Raw genomic sequence first — 15,251 nt, 5'->3', positions numbered from 1 at the left:
CTGGAGCGGCGCCGAGCCCGCGCGGGGGGGCAGCCCGCGCGACCCCGAAATGTCTCGCGGGGGGACCCCGAAATGTCTCGCGGGGGCTGGTTTGCGGGGCGGCTGCCTGTGCCGCCCGGCCCCGTGGCTCTGCGCTGCTCACCGGGCTCTGCGCTGCCTCCTGCATCCCGGGGTCTCTGCATCCCAGCGGGCGCGTGGAGAGCAGCCCCCGGGCGGCAGCGCTCCCGTGCTGCCGGTGCGTGGAGGGCGGCTGCGGAGCTCCGAGCTCYGTCGCACCGTGCTGGAGCGCGCGGYGCTGCGCCCGCTTCCCCGCGCTCTGCAGGCACCAGTGCTGCCCTGTGCCTTGTAGCGCTGGGGAGCGATCTTGACTGTGGGGAGGTGACACAAACGTCCAGGGGACCTGTGACCCAAGTAGGGTGCTAGGGCTGCGCTGCTGGGCCACGGGGAGTGGGGACCTGCCCTGGGCTTGGCTAGCGCCTGCCCTGGCCGTGGCCATGGGCACCGGTGGGCATGTGAGGACATGAGCGTGTCTGCACTGAGAGGCATCTATGCGAGCGGGGCCTTGGCAAGCGACGATCCTCTGTGGGGTTTCACCCTCTGCAGGGCTGCTGGCACCGTCCTGGCTTCGGTCGGTCCCTCATGACTGGCAAAAGGGAGATGTGGGGCTSTTCAGATGGTCCTGCAGCACCTCCCTCAATCCCTCCTTCCCTGGGCTTCGTCGTGGCTGGAGCAGCCCCGCTCGCTGCGAGGCCGGCCGAACCGCAGGCACGAGCCTGGGATCAGCCTGTGCACCTCCCTGCTCCGGGAGTAGCGTCCACGTGTGCCGGGGCCGGAGTGCTGCGCTCAGCCCTGGCASGCGCCGAGGACGGGCAGGATTGCAGCGCGGAGCCCTCGTCCTCCTCGTGGCCCCACACCTCCGCCTTGGCGAAATGCAGCTCTCCTGCGCGGCACCCGGGCCTGGACACTGCTCGTCCCTGTGCCTGCTGCCTTTGGCAAAGAGCTGCTCACCTCGCTGCCACCTCCAGCCTGATGTCCCTCGAGACGAGTGCAGAGAGCAGAACAAACCATGTCCCTCCTGCTCCCACCGCTTGTCCTTCCAGTCCCCTTCCTCCGCTGTGACGCCCCTTCGGGGCCTCACTGACCTACTCAGGCGCTGACCTGAACGGGGCTGTGCACATCCTGCTGGGAGACACTGGGCGCCCGTCTGCAGCGCCTCGCCCCAGGGAACGCAGCCCCGCGGGACCCATGGGCGGCTGCCGTCCCCACGGCCCTCACCGATGTGCCCGGAGATGCGGGGCCGCCTGAGCGGCTGCCGCGGTGCACAGAGGTGCCCTCGTTGGGAGCTGCTGGGGAGCGCCCAGGCCACGTCCCGCTGAGCGCCCTGACCTTCCCCAAGGTCTCCTACGCGGCTGTGTCCGCAGGAGCTGCTCGTCCCCTGCGTGGGGATGCTCATCCCCTACGCACGTCTCCTGAGCCAGAGCCCTGCCAAAAACTGGGATGCAGCCRCGGGGTGGGAGCCGCCTGAGGGAGGGTGGAGGCCCCGGGCCGGCGGCCGAGGGGAGGCTGCCCGTCCCTGCCCTTTCCGCGAAGCCGCCTCCGCACGGGGAGCTCCGCGGCTGCCCTGTTTATTTGGCCTTCATGCTAGGAAACGAGCTGCACCCGAGCGGTGAGCGGAGCCTCCGCACGGGCCTGGGTCCCGCTTTCTGCTGCTTTCTGCTGCCTGCTGGGGCTCGTGTCCCGTGTGACCTGGCTCGCTGGCGGGACTTGCATGGCCGGCCCTGAGYGTGCGGCCCCGGAGCAGCATGGCCAGGCTGTTCCCCCAGCGCCCAGCACCCTTGGGTGCCCTAGCAGGGCAGACTGGATCACGTCTCACGTGCTGGCCGGGCTGGGAAGCCACATGAGGCTGGGACGGAGCCAGTGTCGGCTGCCAAGCGCCGGCTCCCAGCCACGTCCCTGCAGCGGGCGCTGACCCACGGGGGGCCCGGAGCTGCCGCGCGGCCTGGGCAGCCTCATCGGGTGCTGTGGGACTGTTGGGGAAGTGCTGACGGGTGGCAGGATGCGCCCACGCAGCTCTGCCCCGGCCTGGGGCGTGCGTGGGCAAGAGGGTCTCACACCGCGTCTCCCCTCGCAGCTGGGATGAGAGCAGCTCCATCAGCAGCGGCCTCAGCGATGCCTCCGACAACCTCAGCTCGGAGGAGTTCAACGCCAGCTCCTCGCTCAACTCCCTGCCCTCCACGCCCACGGCGTCGCGCAGGAACTCGGCCATAGCGGTAGGTGCCTCGTCCCGGCCGCGGAGCTCGGCGCCCTGCGTCCCGCCGAGCCTGTTGGAGAGAGCGGAGGTTGGAGGGTCGCCTGCCTCCCCTTCTCATCCTGGGGTGCTGTGTGGGGAGAGCAAGACACGGTGCGGACTGGGGTGCAGTGATTGAGCAGAGCTCGAGCACCCTTGGGTGTCCTGTGTCTCCCTTTTCCCTGGTGTGGAGCCCTTGGAGGTCGGGGCCAGGAGCGTTGCTGACTCCCGCTCTTCCCGCAGCTGCGCACGGACTCGGAGAAGCGCTCGCTGGTGGAGAGCGGGCTCAGCTGGTACGGCGACGCGGACGACAAGGCCCCCAAGAAGCTGGATTACGAGAGCAGCAGCCTCAAGATGGAGCACGGCTCCTCCAAGTGGCGGCGGGAGCCCTCGGAGAGCTGCGAGGAGGCGCCCAAGGGCGGCGAGCTGAAGAAGCCTGTTAGCCTGGGCACSCCAGGCTCCCTCAAGAAGGGCAAGACCCCCCCGGTGGCAGTGACATCCCCCATCACCCACACAGCCCAGAGCACCCTCAAAGTGGCAGGTGAGCCTGGGCTTGGGGAGGGTCTCCTCTGGTAGGGAGAGGTTTTGTTGTCTTCATGAACCTGTTTGGGTGTGTTGGCCACGGGAAAGACGATGGGGACCTCGGCTGGGCTCAGACCAAAATGGGCTGGAGCAGAGGCTGGTCGGGAGGTCTTTGGCACCCCCACAGGCAAGATTGTGGGACCGGCACTCACTGGCCTGATGTTCCTGGAGGCTCTCAGATCTGCACTTGGGGACATCCTGGGGACACCTGACGCATCTTGGTGGTGCATCTGTGCAAGCAACTGAATCACACCCATGATGGGTCCTTCCTTTAAGTAGGATCCTTTAAGTAGGCGTTTGGTGGCCCCTTGGCCAAGCCCTGCTTCTCCAGGGCTGTGTCTGCCCTGTGCTGGAGTGTGTCACTACATYGGGTCTTGGCCTTGTTCTGCCCCTGTACTTGGGGGCAGTGCTCCCTTCCTCTCCACCCCATCTCCTCCATCTCCAGCGTTGCTGTGAGATCTGGCCTGCTTTGAACCCACACATCCCCCAAGCCTCCTCTGCTCCTGGGACACTGATCCTTACTTCCCTGCCCACTAGGCAAACCCGAGACCAAAGCCACTGACAAGAGCAAGCTGTCCGTGAAGAACACGGGTCTGCAGCGTTCCTCCTCCGACGCCGGTCGCGACCGCGTTGCCGACGCCAAGAAGCCGCCCTCGGGCCTCACGCGCCCCTCCGCCTCCAGCTCCTTCGGCTATAAGAAACCAGCTCCCGCCACCGGCACTGCCACCGTCATGCAAGCCGGGGGCTCAGCCACCTTGGGCAAGATCCAGAAGAGCTCTGGCATTCCCGTCAAGCCAGTCAGTGGGAGAAAAACGAGCCTGGATGTCTCCAATGCAGCCGAACCCGGCTTCCTGGCCCCAGGAGCCCGTTCCAACATCCAGTACCGGAGCCTTCCTCGGCCGGCCAAGTCGAGCTCGATGAGCGTGACGGGCGGCCGCAGTGCGAGCCGCCCSGTCAGCAGCAGCATCGACCCCAGCYTGCTCAGCACCAAGCAGAGCAGCATCTCGGTGTCGCGGCTCAAGGAGCCGAGCAAGATCGGTGCGGGCCGTGGCGCGCCGGCCCCTGTCAACCAGACGGACCGCGAGAAGGAGAAGGCCAAGGCCAAGGCTGTGGCGCTCGACTCCGAGTGCGTGACCCTGAAGAGCATCGGCTCGCCYGAGAGCACCCCCAAGGCCCAGGCCAACCTCCAGCCAGTGGCCAAGGTGGCCGAGTTGCCCCCCACGCCGCTCAGGTAGGACGTCCTCCAAGGAGAGGAGGTGCCTTGCACAGCTGTGCCCGCACCTGCGTCGTGCCTGTCCCCAGTAACACTCTTTTTGCCCCCAGAACGGCAGCCAAGACCTACGTGAAGCCTCCCTCGCTGGCCAACTTGGACAAGGTCAACTCCAACAGCCTGGACTTGCCCTCCTCCAGCGAGCTGCACCCCCCGCACACTGCCAAGCTCCAGGAGCTGCACCCAGCCGGCGGGCACCTCACACCCTGCTTCAGCCCCAGTCCTGCCCCCATCCTCAACATCAACTCGGCCAGCTTCTCCCAGGGCCTGGAGCTCATGGGCGGCTTCAGCGTCCCCAAGGAGGGCAGGATGTACCCCAAGCTCTCGGGCCTGCACCGCAGCATGGAGTCCCTGCAGATGCCCATGAGCCTGCCCAGTGCCTTTTCGGGGGGCAGCACCCCTGCCCCCACCGCTGCTGCTGCCCCCCCTGCCAGCGCAGAGGGAGAGGAAGAGGCTGGTGAGCTGGGCTGGAGCGGGAGCCCCCGGCTTGCGCATCTGGACAGGTAGGGCTGGAGGGAGGGCAGGGGGCCCAGCTCTTTGCAGCCTCCCTGCCGTGGCCTTGGTCCTGCTCAGAGGCTCTGGCCTTGGTGCATTGGGGGACGAGCCACCTTTCTGTCCTCACGACTCACAGCATGGCCCTGAGGAYGCTGCCGTGCGGCACCTGCCTTCCCGCTGCGCGGGGCTGTGACTGCTCTCTGCTCTTCTCTTCCAGCACCAACCGCGACAGGAACACGCTGCCCAAGAAAGGGCTGAGGTAAAGGACCCCGGATCCCGGAGGGGGGCAGGGTGGTGCTGGGGAGGCGCTGGGTGCCTGCAGCTCTTCTGCCGGAGCACGGGGCCGGCGGTGTCCTGGGTGCCGGGAGGGATGTGCCCTGGGGACGGTGCCTCACTGCACCCGTCTCTCCTTCCCCACAGGTACCAGCTCCACTCCCAGGAGGAGGCCAAGGAGCGGCGCCATTCCCACTCCATCGGCGGGCTGCCCGAATCGGATGACCAGCCGGAGATGCCCTCACCCCCTGCCCTCTCCGTGCCGCTYGTCGGGAAGGGCCCGCTCACCAGCATCGGTCAGTGCCCTCCTCCTGTGCCCCACTGATGACACCCCAGTGCATCCCGGCTGCCYCCCAGTGTGCCCTGGCTCTCTGTGGGGCATGGAGAGTGGTGCCAGCACCTGGCCCTGGAGCCTTGTGCTGCCGTTGGGGTGGCCACAGGGTAGTGGCACCTGCAACTAATTGCTCATGTGGTTGTGGCAGCTGCTTTTCTCCACTCCTTGATGGCCCCAGCAGCCCTGGCGCTTGGTGTCTGGCATCTTTGGCCCCACCAAGCTGCTGGCTTGCGGCTTGGGGACTTGGCGGGTGTCTGTCACCTCTGCACCAGGTTGTCTGGCCCAGCCTCAGGACTCTGATCCACCCTCGGGTTGGCTCTCCTCCAGTCCTGCTGCTTTGGGACTAGGATCGCTGCTTCTTTTCCCTCTCCTGGCCCCTGTGGATCGCTCCTGCCCTGGCTCTCCCCACCTCGGTCGCTGGGCCCAGCCCAGGGACCGCTGTGACTCTCACCCTGCTTCTCCCCTGCCTTCTCCTTGCAGTGAGCCCCACTGCTGCCACCACCCCGCGGATCACCCGCTCCAACAGCATCCCCACCCAYGACTCCACCTTTGAGCTGTACAGCACATCCCAGATGGGCAGCACCCTCTCCCTGGCAGACAAGCCCAAGGGCATGATCCGCTCGGGCTCCTTCCGGGACCCCGTGGACGACGGTGAGCGGGAGCTGCGAGCGGCGCGGTGCCCGGGCTCCCGCCTCGCGGCTGGGGTGCTGCGTGCGATCCTCGTCCCGCTGCAYGGCGACGCCAGCCCGGAGGGGCTGAGTGCAGAGCCCGAGGTCCCCACCAGCTCTGAGCTGCGCGAGTGCCAAGCCCTGACGGGAGCCCGGCAGTGCCCAGTGTCCCTGCGTTGGCACCAGTGGCCTCAGGGAGAGGGGATCCCTCAGCCAGGGAGGGTGGCCAAGCCCCCAGGCTCAGCCAGAGAGGAGGGTGCCGAGCGAGGGGGCTCCCAGTGCGGTCTGCAAGTGCAGGGAGCGCGCGGGGAGCTCGCCGGCCGAGCGCAGTGCTGTGCAGCCGCCATCCCTCCCCTCGGCTTCTCCTGTGTCGCTGCCTCCCCGCACAGCCCCTTTGCCAGCCGGTCCGTGCCCTGCGGTGATGCCCTGTGGACCGCGCGGCCCTGCCGCTCCAGGGGCAGCCTGACGCAGCCTCTCCCTCTCTGTTGCAGTTCACGGATCGGTGCTGTCCCTGGCGTCGAGCGCTTCTTCCACCTACTCCTCCGTAAGCGTCACCTCCGCGCAGGAGACCCTTGCCGGGCTGCAGCCCCTCGTGCATGGCTGGGGGCCGGGGCGGCGGGGGGCGGCGCGGGGGGCTCTGTGCATGGCTGTGCCTCGCGCCGGGCCCGCGCGCGCCTTGCCTCGCCTCGCTGCCCTCCTCACTGCCCGCCTCTGTGTCTCTCTCYGCCCTCGCGCCGCCAGGCTGAGGAGAAGATGCAGTCGGAGGTGAGCCCGCGCCCTTGCTCGCCGCCCAGCCCTGCCGCCGCCRCGCGCCCGCTGCCCGGCCCCGCTCACCCCCTCTGCTCTTCCCCCGCAGCAAATCCGCAAGCTGCGCCGTGAGCTGGAGTCCTCGCAGGAGAAGGTGGCCACCCTGACGTCCCAGCTGTCGGCCAACGTGAGTCCCCCCAGCCTTGCGTCCCTGTCTCCTGCTCCGCGCGCTCTGTTCAATGCTGCATGAGGGACAGGCTGCTCTGCGGCACATGGGGCTCCCTCGGGGGCCACCCCGCGGTGCTCCTTGCTCTGGACTTGGGGCCTGATGCTGGGAGCAAATTGTGGAGGGCATCATCTTGTAGAGCTTCCTGGGTGGATCCCGTCACACTGCCTGTGCACAAAGTGTCTTTCTTCTACCAGTTCCCGTCATCTTCTACTTTTTTTCTCTTCCYCATCAAGAGAAACCCCTTTTCCAGACCCCTGTGTCCCTGGCCAAGTGACTCCGGGGCTCTCAGCAAAGCCACCCAGCACTGGGTGCTCCCCTGGCAGTGGGTGCTCACCCTTCTCCCTTTCTCTCCAGGCCAACCTGGTTGCAGCTTTCGAACAGAGCCTGGTGAGCATGACGTCCCGCCTGCGGCACCTGGCCGAGACTGCCGAGGAGAAGGTGGGTGCCATTGGGGGACCCTGCGTGGGCACTGGGGTGGCACCGGCGGGGCCGAGATTTCACATCCATTACGAGAGGGTGGTCGTGGGGCTGGGGATGCAGCCAGGCAYGCGCCCTGGGGCCCCGCGCTGGCGGGATGCGCTCCATGGCTGCTCCTTCCACCTCCCCAGGACACAGAGCTGCTGGACTTGCGGGAGACCATCGACTTCCTGAAGAAGAAGAATTCGGAGGCCCAAGCCGTCATCCAAGGGGCCCTGAATGGCACCGACGTCACGCCCAAAGGTGAGGCCTGGCAGCCTGCAGGGTGCCCCACACCTTAGAGAATAGGCCCCGTGGTCTTTCAAGGTGCCTCTGAGGAGGTGCTTGGGTGGCCCAGAGGGAGCAGGGAGCCCTCGGGGAGGAGGAGACATTGCGGTGGTCACCAAGGGGCTGGGGGCAGCATGCAACCTCCTGCAGTGCTGGGGCAGATGGGCTGACGATTYTGATTTGGTCTCTCTGGCTTCTCTYGCTGGCCCCAGAGTTGCGCATCAAGCGGCAGAACTCGTCCGACAGCATCTCCAGCCTCAACAGCATCACCAGCCACTCCAGCATCGGCAGCAGCAAGGACGCCGATGCCAAGAAGAAGAAGAAAAAGAGCTGGGTGGGTTGGAGAAGGTGCTGGCGGGATACGTGGTGGTGGTGGTGGGAGCTGCTGGCACGGTCCAGCTGGGCTCAGCCCCCGAGCCGGCTGCTCGCTGTCCGTCTTGGTTGACATCGTGATGTCAGTCCCCCCGTCCCCTGGTGAGGAGCATGTAGCCACCATGGATGTGCATCATGATRTGTGTCAGGGCCTTCTCTGGGACTTCTCCAGCTCCCCCAGGAGATACCCAGCCCTGGCCCTGCACGCCTGGTCCCTCGTGGCCTTTCCACATGTGTCTTCCACCCCGTGCTGGTGCTGGCCATCCGGGATGCTGGGCCCTGGCCCCACAGACATCTCGGCTTGCTGGCCGCTTCCCAGCAGCCAGGCAGCTCCGAGCTGGACRTGTGATTAAGTCTTGCTTTGTTTTGTTTTTCTCCCCCTACGCTGACCTCAACCCTTTTTTTCCAGGTGTACGAGGTAAGTCCGGTGCCGTCCCCTCCACCCCATGCCGTGCCCGCTCACAGACGCCCGCTCCATTTCCAGCGGGACGGCACTCATACCACTAACCATCCCATCCATCCCACTGGCATTAACCCCCCTGGCATGGGCCACCGAAGTGTCCCGTGATGCCTTGGTCACTTTGTGAGACAGCAAGGCCAAAATAGTCTTAGACTATTAGACTAATAAACTGTCCCAGGGCAGCGTCGCTTCGCACAGAGCACTCACCGCAGTGCTTGGATTAGCAGCCTCTAAAATGGACAAATGGCCGTGGTTTGGAGAGGGAGCCTGAGGGTTGCAGGCATGGTCCCACATCCTTCTTAATCTTGGTGGGTTCAGATGCAACAGCTCCTCATATACCCCAGGACCACAGTGCAGAGCAGCACAGCCATGGGCTCCTGAGCCTTGCGAGAGCCTGGGGTGCTCCRATGTGTCCTCAGGGCCACCGACTGGTGCGGAGCTGCTCTGTTCCTGTCAGGATCTTTGCAAGGCATCCTTGCTCTTCAGCCCTCAAGCAAAGCTTGACACCCACCTTGTTCTTTATGTTGCAATTTGTCCTTCTCAAGGGGACATCCAGGCTGGTGTGCCCAGTGACTGCCAGGAGATGGGCTGGATCCTGCCCACTCCCAGGCCAGTTTTCCTCCCACTTGCCCTCAGAGCAGGCCCTGGTCCTGCTGCAGGGCACGTGCTGTGAGTCCGGGGTGTCCATCCTGCTCCTCCCGCCGAGGCTGGTGTTGCGGTTTGGCCCCTGTGCAGTGTCTGTCCGTCCTCCCGGCCTCCACCTGCCGCTCCCATGTCCGTGCTGTGTGTGCGTGCGCAGTGTGCATGCTGCATGCCCTCCTGCCTGCGCCTGCCACCAGGACCCTGCGCAGAAGAAGGGCTGGAATTGTCCCCTTGCACTTGGACCCCAGCTCTGCRGTGCCTGGGCACCTTGTGGCACCTTCTTCCCCAAAGTCCTACTTGTTGGGATGGTGGCTCTAAGGGAAATGTGAGGTTGGAGCTGGCCCTACCCCATAGACSTGGGCACCATGGTGGTCCCCAAACACCCCGAATGTGGGTGCTGGGGAAGTTCCACAGGGACTCGGGCTCTCCATGCAGAGTGATGCCATCCAGGCATCCAGGTGTGCGCAGAGGGTTGTGTGAAGGGCCATGTGCCGCAGGCGTCAGCAGAGCGGGGTGGCCGGTGCCTTCCTTGGGCAGCGATGGTGGCAGGGYTTGCATCTGCCATGGTGATGGACGTGGCGTTGCTGGTCCTGGGTCGAACTCTGTTGGTGCTGAGCGGATGGGGCCGCACTCCTGCCTCGGGGCTGGACRGGGTGGTGCCAGAGCTGTGGACAAGCAGGTTGGCTGTTCCTCACCGGGCCTTTATCTCCTGTAGCTGCGGAGCTCCTTCAACAAGGCCTTCAGCATCAAGAAGGGGCCCAAGTCGGCCTCGTCCTACTCGGACATTGAGGAGATTGCCACGCCGGACTCTTCGGCCCCGTCCTCGCCCAAGCTGCAGCACGGCTCCACGGAGACTGCCTCGCCCTCCATCAAGTCCTCCACGTCCTCCTCCGTGGGCATCGACACGGCTGAGTACGTGCGTCCAGGCCAGGCGGCCCAGAGCGGGGAAGGCCAATCCCTATGCCCAGCTCCACTCTGCAAATGTCTGCCCCAAATCTGAGCAAACTTCGCTGTCTCCCCTGGCACAGGCTCTTCCAGGCCCACAGTGAGGGGGAGCCAGAAAAGAAAGAGGTATCAGAGCTGCGGTCAGAGCTGTGGGAGAAGGAGATGAAGCTGACGGACATCCGCCTGGAGGCCCTCAACTCAGCCCATCAGCTGGAGCAGCTGCGGGAGACCATGCACAACATGCAGGTGAGGGCTGGGGCCATTGCTAATCCTTGATCTTGTAGCCCACAGCCTGGGCTGGAGACARGGACCTCAGAGCTGACAGCCCAGCTCTTTGGTGTCCGTGGTCTGCGGGTCCTGTGCTGCCAACGTCCAGTCCTCCTTTCTGGGCTGTAACACGTTTCTCCTGCAGCTGGAGGTGGATCTCCTGAAGGCCGAGAACGACCGTCTCAAAGTGGCTCCGGGGCCCTCGTCGGTGCCAGGCTCCATCCCTGGCCACATCACGAGCAGTTCGGCCTCRTCCTCGCCGCGGCGCTCGCTGGGTCTCGCCCTCGGCCATGCCTTCAGCCCCAGCCTGGCGGACGCAGGTGGGGCCGGCGGAGCAGCCGCTGGGCCGAGGGCTGGGGCRTGGGTTGCATGTGAGGGCTGTGGTGGGAGGACCCCTTGCAGGGCTGGCTGCCCCGTGCAGGGTCCTGCACAGGGCCGTGCAGAGGGTCTCCCCATGGTCCAAGTCCTCGGGAGGAGGTGTCTGGTGGGCAGGTGTTCCTGGCAGGCTGGCCGCGGCTGGTGCTGTCACGCTGGYCGTGGTGGCTGGTGCTTCACACTGGCCGTGACAGGATGCAGCTCAGGCTGGGCATGGTCAGGTGCTGCGGCCCGGCACCACGCTGGCACAGCCTGACCCTGCTCTGTCCCCAGATGTGTCCCCTATGGATGCCGTTAGCGCTGGCACCCAGAAGGATGAGCTGACACTGAGGATCGTGGTGCGCATGCCGCCCCAGCACATCATCAAAGGGGTAAGTGCAGGCTGGATGGGGAGCCTGACCTGTCCTGGAGCCGTGTCCCAGCACAAGGGGCAGAGGACACCTGCCCTGGGCTGGATACAGTGCTCCAACTCTGCACACCTCTGCCTTGGCCCATAGGACCTCAAGCAGCAGGAGTTTTTCCTGGGCTGGACCAAGGTGAGCGGAAAGATTGACTGGAAGATGCTGGATGAGGCTGTCTGCCAGGTCTTCAAGGTGAGAGCAAAAGGGCCTCTCAAACCCCTGCTCCTTCCATCTTCTCTACTGTGCCTGGCACTGCACAGCCTGGTTCCTCCCTGGGCCCTCGTCGAGGTGCTCAGCACCTTTTTGTCTTCTGCTAGCGGGGCCTGAGTGTGCTGACGTCCTGCCTTTTTCTGCATAGGATTATATCACCAAAATGGATCCTGCTTCCACCCTGGGGCTCAGCACYGAGTCCGTCTACGGTTACAGCATCAGCCACATCAAGCGGGTCCTGGACACGGAGCCGCCGGAGCTGCCGCTGTGCCGCCGGGGCCTGACCAGCATCGCCGTGACACTCAAAGGTCCGTGTGGCTCCACGGACCAGAGGGCTGTATCCACCCATAGGACTCCCTTCTCTGCAGTGCTGTGCAGGGAGAGCAGGACCCTCAGCCCTTCTCTGCTTTCAGGCTTGAAGGAGAAGTGCGTGGACAGCCTGGTGTTCGAGACGCTCATCCCCAAGCCCATGATGCAGCACTACATCAGCCTCCTGCTGAAGCACCGGCGGCTCATCCTCTCGGGCCCCAGCGGCACCGGCAAGACCTACCTGACCAACCGCCTGGCCGAGTACCTGGTGGAGCGCTCGGGCCGGGACGTCACCGAGGGCATCGTGAGCACCTTCAACATGCACCAGCAGTCCTGCAAGGTGAGGGYGCGCGGGAGCCGGGGCTCTTTCCATTGGTGCCGATGCCATGGCTTGGTGCCACACGTGACRCTTGGTGCCCCTTGTTGCAGGACCTGCAGCTGTACCTCTCCAACCTGGCTAACCAGATCGACCGGGAGACGGGCACGGCGGATGTGCCGCTCGTCATCCTCCTGGACGACCTCGGTGAGGCGGGCTCCATCAGCGAGCTCGTCAACGGTGCGCTCACCTGCAAGTACCACAAATGGTGAGTGCCCCGCTGAGCCCACCGCTCCTCTGCGGCCTCCCAGGTGCATGTGCTCTCGCTGGGCTCGTAGGGACGGGGCTGCAGGGTCCCATGCGTCCACTACACTAAGGCCGGCTGCCCTGGGTGGCCCCGAGGGTCTGCTGTGGGTGGGGAATGCCCAGGGTGCTCTTTCTCATGGATCCTGTCTTGCTCTCTTACAGCCCCTACGTCATCGGCACCACCAACCAGCCTGTGAAGATGACCCCGAACCACGGCCTCCATCTCAGCTTCAGGTGTGGATGAGACCTCTCCAGTGGGGATGGGGAGCATCCTTACGGGGCTGGGAGCCCAGGGGCCCTGCCCCAGGGCAGTCCTGGGACCCATTCCCTGGGTAGGGGGAGAGCCAGCCCTGAGCRGCCGTGTCTTCCCCGCAGGATGCTGACCTTCTCGAACAACGTGGAGCCAGCCAACGGCTTCCTGGTGCGCTACCTGCGGCGGAAGCTGCTCGAGTCGGACACGGACGTCAATGCCAACAAGGAGGAGCTGCTGCGGGTGCTGGACTGGGTGCCCAAGCTCTGGTACCACTTGCACACCTTCCTGGAGAAACACAGCACGTCCGACTTCCTCATCGGTACGGCTCCGCACGCCTCCCTCGTCCTTCCCAAGCTGCTGGGAGGCCATGGGAGGGACATGGGGTGAGGGGAGACCCCTCGAAGGAGATGGGGGAGCCTCGTGTTCCAGCCCATGCAACCACGGCCAGTCACTGCGATACCACCCAGGTCGCTCAGCCCCCTGTCCCATGGGACCCATCACTGTGGTGTTGGCCAAAGTTTGGGGCTGGCCTCTTTTCAGTGGTGRCCACTGATGGAACTAGAGGAAACAGCCACAAACTGAAGTACCAAAAGTTCTGCAGGAACTTCAGGAAACATTTCTTGACAGTGAGGGTGACAGAGCACTGGAACGGGCTGCCCAGGGAGGTTGTGGCGTCTCCTTCTCTGGAGATCTTCCAAACCCGCTTGGACGCAGCCCTGTGCCACAAGCTCTAAGTGACCCTGTCTGTGCAGAGAGGTTGGGCGAGATGACCTCTAGAGGTCCCTTCCAACCTTAAGGATTCTGTGATTCTATGAAAGTTGCCTCTGTTTTTGTCATCCTTCCTTCGCCTCAGAGGAGTCAGATTTTCCCAGACTGGATTCCTTCTGCCTCACCRCACTCTTGGGGGCATAGATGGATATTGGGAGCCCCGTTGTTTGCTAGGACATCATTTTCTGCTCCCACAYTTTGAGCAGATCCTGTGCTGGGTGCTGCTCCCAGGAGGTGATTGAGGCCAAGGTGCCCTCCACAGTCCTGAGCCTGGCAGCAGGGCTGGGCTGCCCTGATGCAGCTGGCGCAGATTTGGCCGACCAGTGGTGGACAGAGTCACCATCTTTGCTCCTTGCCTTCTCTCTCTGCAGGTCCCTGCTTCTTCCTCTCCTGCCCCATTGGAATTGAGGATTTCCGGACCTGGTTCATTGACCTGTGGAATAACTCCATCATTCCCTACCTGCAGGAAGGGGCTAAAGACGGGCTCAAGGTACCTGGAAGGGCTCATGGTGGGGCATAACCCCGGGCCTAGCTCTGAGGGGAGCTGCTGRTGCAGCAGGCTGAGAGGATGGGAGGAGGAAGGTGCTGGGACCATGGGTGTCCACATGTTGCACCATGTCCCGCTCCGTGCAGTSGGAGGTAGCGCCACTTGGCTTGGACATGGTGACATGGAGCTCCAGCCCGTGGTGATGAACTTGGCTGCCTCTTGCTCCTCACCTGCAGGTCCATGGGCAGAAGGCGGCCTGGGAGGACCCCGTGGAGTGGGTGCGGGACACCCTGCCCTGGCCGTCGGCGCAGCAGGACCAGTCCAAGCTCTACCACCTGCCCCCTCCCACCATCGGGCCCCACAGCACCGTTTCCCCCCCCGAGGAGCGCACCGTCAAAGACACGACGCCCAGCTCCCTGGACGCGGACCCTCTGGTATGGCCGTGTCCTGCTTGTCCTGGGCACTGCGGGTCGGGTCGAGAGAGCAGGATCAAAAATCTGGCTTTTTTTTTTTTTTTTTTAAGAAGCCAGATTTAGGGATGCAGGACCCTCCTGGGAGGAGGTGGCACTGGTGGCAGTGTGCCGCGTCGTGACTCAGCACGGGTGAAGCATTGTCTCCCTGAGCAGAGCTACGTGCGCGCACACTAACCAGCCCTGTCCCTGTGTGCCATGCGCAGAGGGGCTGCCGAGGGCACCAGGCTGCTGCACGTGGTGCTGCTGCCTGCCTGGGCACTCTCAGCTATCCTGCCTGCCTGCCAGGCCGGACCCTGGCACCGGGAAGGGYGGTTGCAGTGGCCCTGGGCCTTGCTTTAGCCTCTAGGGAGTCTCGGGGAAGCTGGGTTAGTACAGGAGGGCAAGGAGGGCTGGGTGCTCTCTGGGGAGCGGGGTTTCATCCCCTACTTCTTCTGGGTGCTGGAGGATGCTCACCCTGCTTGGAGGGCCCAAGCCTCTTGTCCCAGTGCCTCGCTGCTCACGGGTGGAGGCTGAGGCGAGGCTCAGGCGGCCCCCGCGCCCTGTCCCCGCAGATGGCCATGCTGCTGAAGCTCCAGGAGGCCGCCAACTACATCGAGTCTCCGGACCGAGAGACCATGGTGGATCCCGACCTGCAGTCGACTCTGTGAGGCGCAGACGTGCCGGCCCAGGCGCACGGCAGCCGGACGCTGGGCGCCGCTCCCGCCGGGCTGCCCTTTTCCTTCGGTATCCTGGAGCACGGGGCTGGCGCGGGCGCAGAGGCCGGGGGCTCTGGCGCGGCCCCGGCGTGGGGAAGCTCGGCTCGTGGGCTCGTGCGTGGGCGAGCGCGAGGTGCCGTCTCCCCTCCCGCCTCTGGGGGTAGGAGACTCCTGGTTTTTCTTTTGGGTTATTTTTACCTTTTTCCTGTCTCTCTCGCAAACTCTGGGGCTTTGGGGCAGGGGTGACCGCTGCTAAGCTGCAGGAAGCCCTTGCGTGGGGCAGGGACCCCGCGGGAGCCGCGTGGGGCGAAGCCGGGGCCGCAGGAGGAGCGTGGGCAGGGGG

General features: G+C 64.9%; 1 protein-coding gene across 1 annotated transcript in view; it reads left to right on the top strand.

The window, feature by feature from the left end:
• The window catches only part of NAV1 (neuron navigator 1), a 45,416-nt gene extending 30,444 nt beyond the window's left edge, over positions 1–14,972 (top strand). Inside the window, exons 4-29 of the mRNA XM_026053239.1 lie at positions 2,132–2,270; positions 2,531–2,828; positions 3,407–4,100; positions 4,193–4,642; positions 4,852–4,893; positions 5,055–5,203; positions 5,722–5,892; positions 6,401–6,453; positions 6,651–6,674; positions 6,766–6,843; positions 7,240–7,323; positions 7,494–7,605; positions 7,842–7,963; positions 9,819–10,015; positions 10,132–10,294; positions 10,461–10,635; positions 10,964–11,061; positions 11,188–11,283; positions 11,450–11,609; positions 11,715–11,950; positions 12,040–12,194; positions 12,395–12,466; positions 12,608–12,804; positions 13,625–13,743; positions 13,977–14,174; positions 14,765–14,972. Of these exons, the coding sequence (XP_025909024.1) occupies positions 2,132–2,270; positions 2,531–2,828; positions 3,407–4,100; positions 4,193–4,642; positions 4,852–4,893; positions 5,055–5,203; positions 5,722–5,892; positions 6,401–6,453; positions 6,651–6,674; positions 6,766–6,843; positions 7,240–7,323; positions 7,494–7,605; positions 7,842–7,963; positions 9,819–10,015; positions 10,132–10,294; positions 10,461–10,635; positions 10,964–11,061; positions 11,188–11,283; positions 11,450–11,609; positions 11,715–11,950; positions 12,040–12,194; positions 12,395–12,466; positions 12,608–12,804; positions 13,625–13,743; positions 13,977–14,174; positions 14,765–14,860 (4,378 nt within the window). The 3' untranslated portion in view covers positions 14,861–14,972. The remainder of the gene's footprint in view (positions 1–2,131; positions 2,271–2,530; positions 2,829–3,406; positions 4,101–4,192; positions 4,643–4,851; positions 4,894–5,054; positions 5,204–5,721; positions 5,893–6,400; positions 6,454–6,650; positions 6,675–6,765; positions 6,844–7,239; positions 7,324–7,493; positions 7,606–7,841; positions 7,964–9,818; positions 10,016–10,131; positions 10,295–10,460; positions 10,636–10,963; positions 11,062–11,187; positions 11,284–11,449; positions 11,610–11,714; positions 11,951–12,039; positions 12,195–12,394; positions 12,467–12,607; positions 12,805–13,624; positions 13,744–13,976; positions 14,175–14,764) is intronic.
• Positions 14,973–15,251: the final 279 nt, after the last annotated feature.

The sequence above is a fragment of the Nothoprocta perdicaria genome, unplaced genomic scaffold (genome assembly GCF_003342845.1).
Source record: "Nothoprocta perdicaria isolate Ctin4 unplaced genomic scaffold, notPer1 scaffold_97, whole genome shotgun sequence".
In the NCBI taxonomy this organism is placed as follows: Eukaryota; Metazoa; Chordata; class Aves; order Tinamiformes; family Tinamidae; genus Nothoprocta; species Nothoprocta perdicaria.
This window is presented reverse-complemented; position numbering and strand designations above follow the sequence as displayed.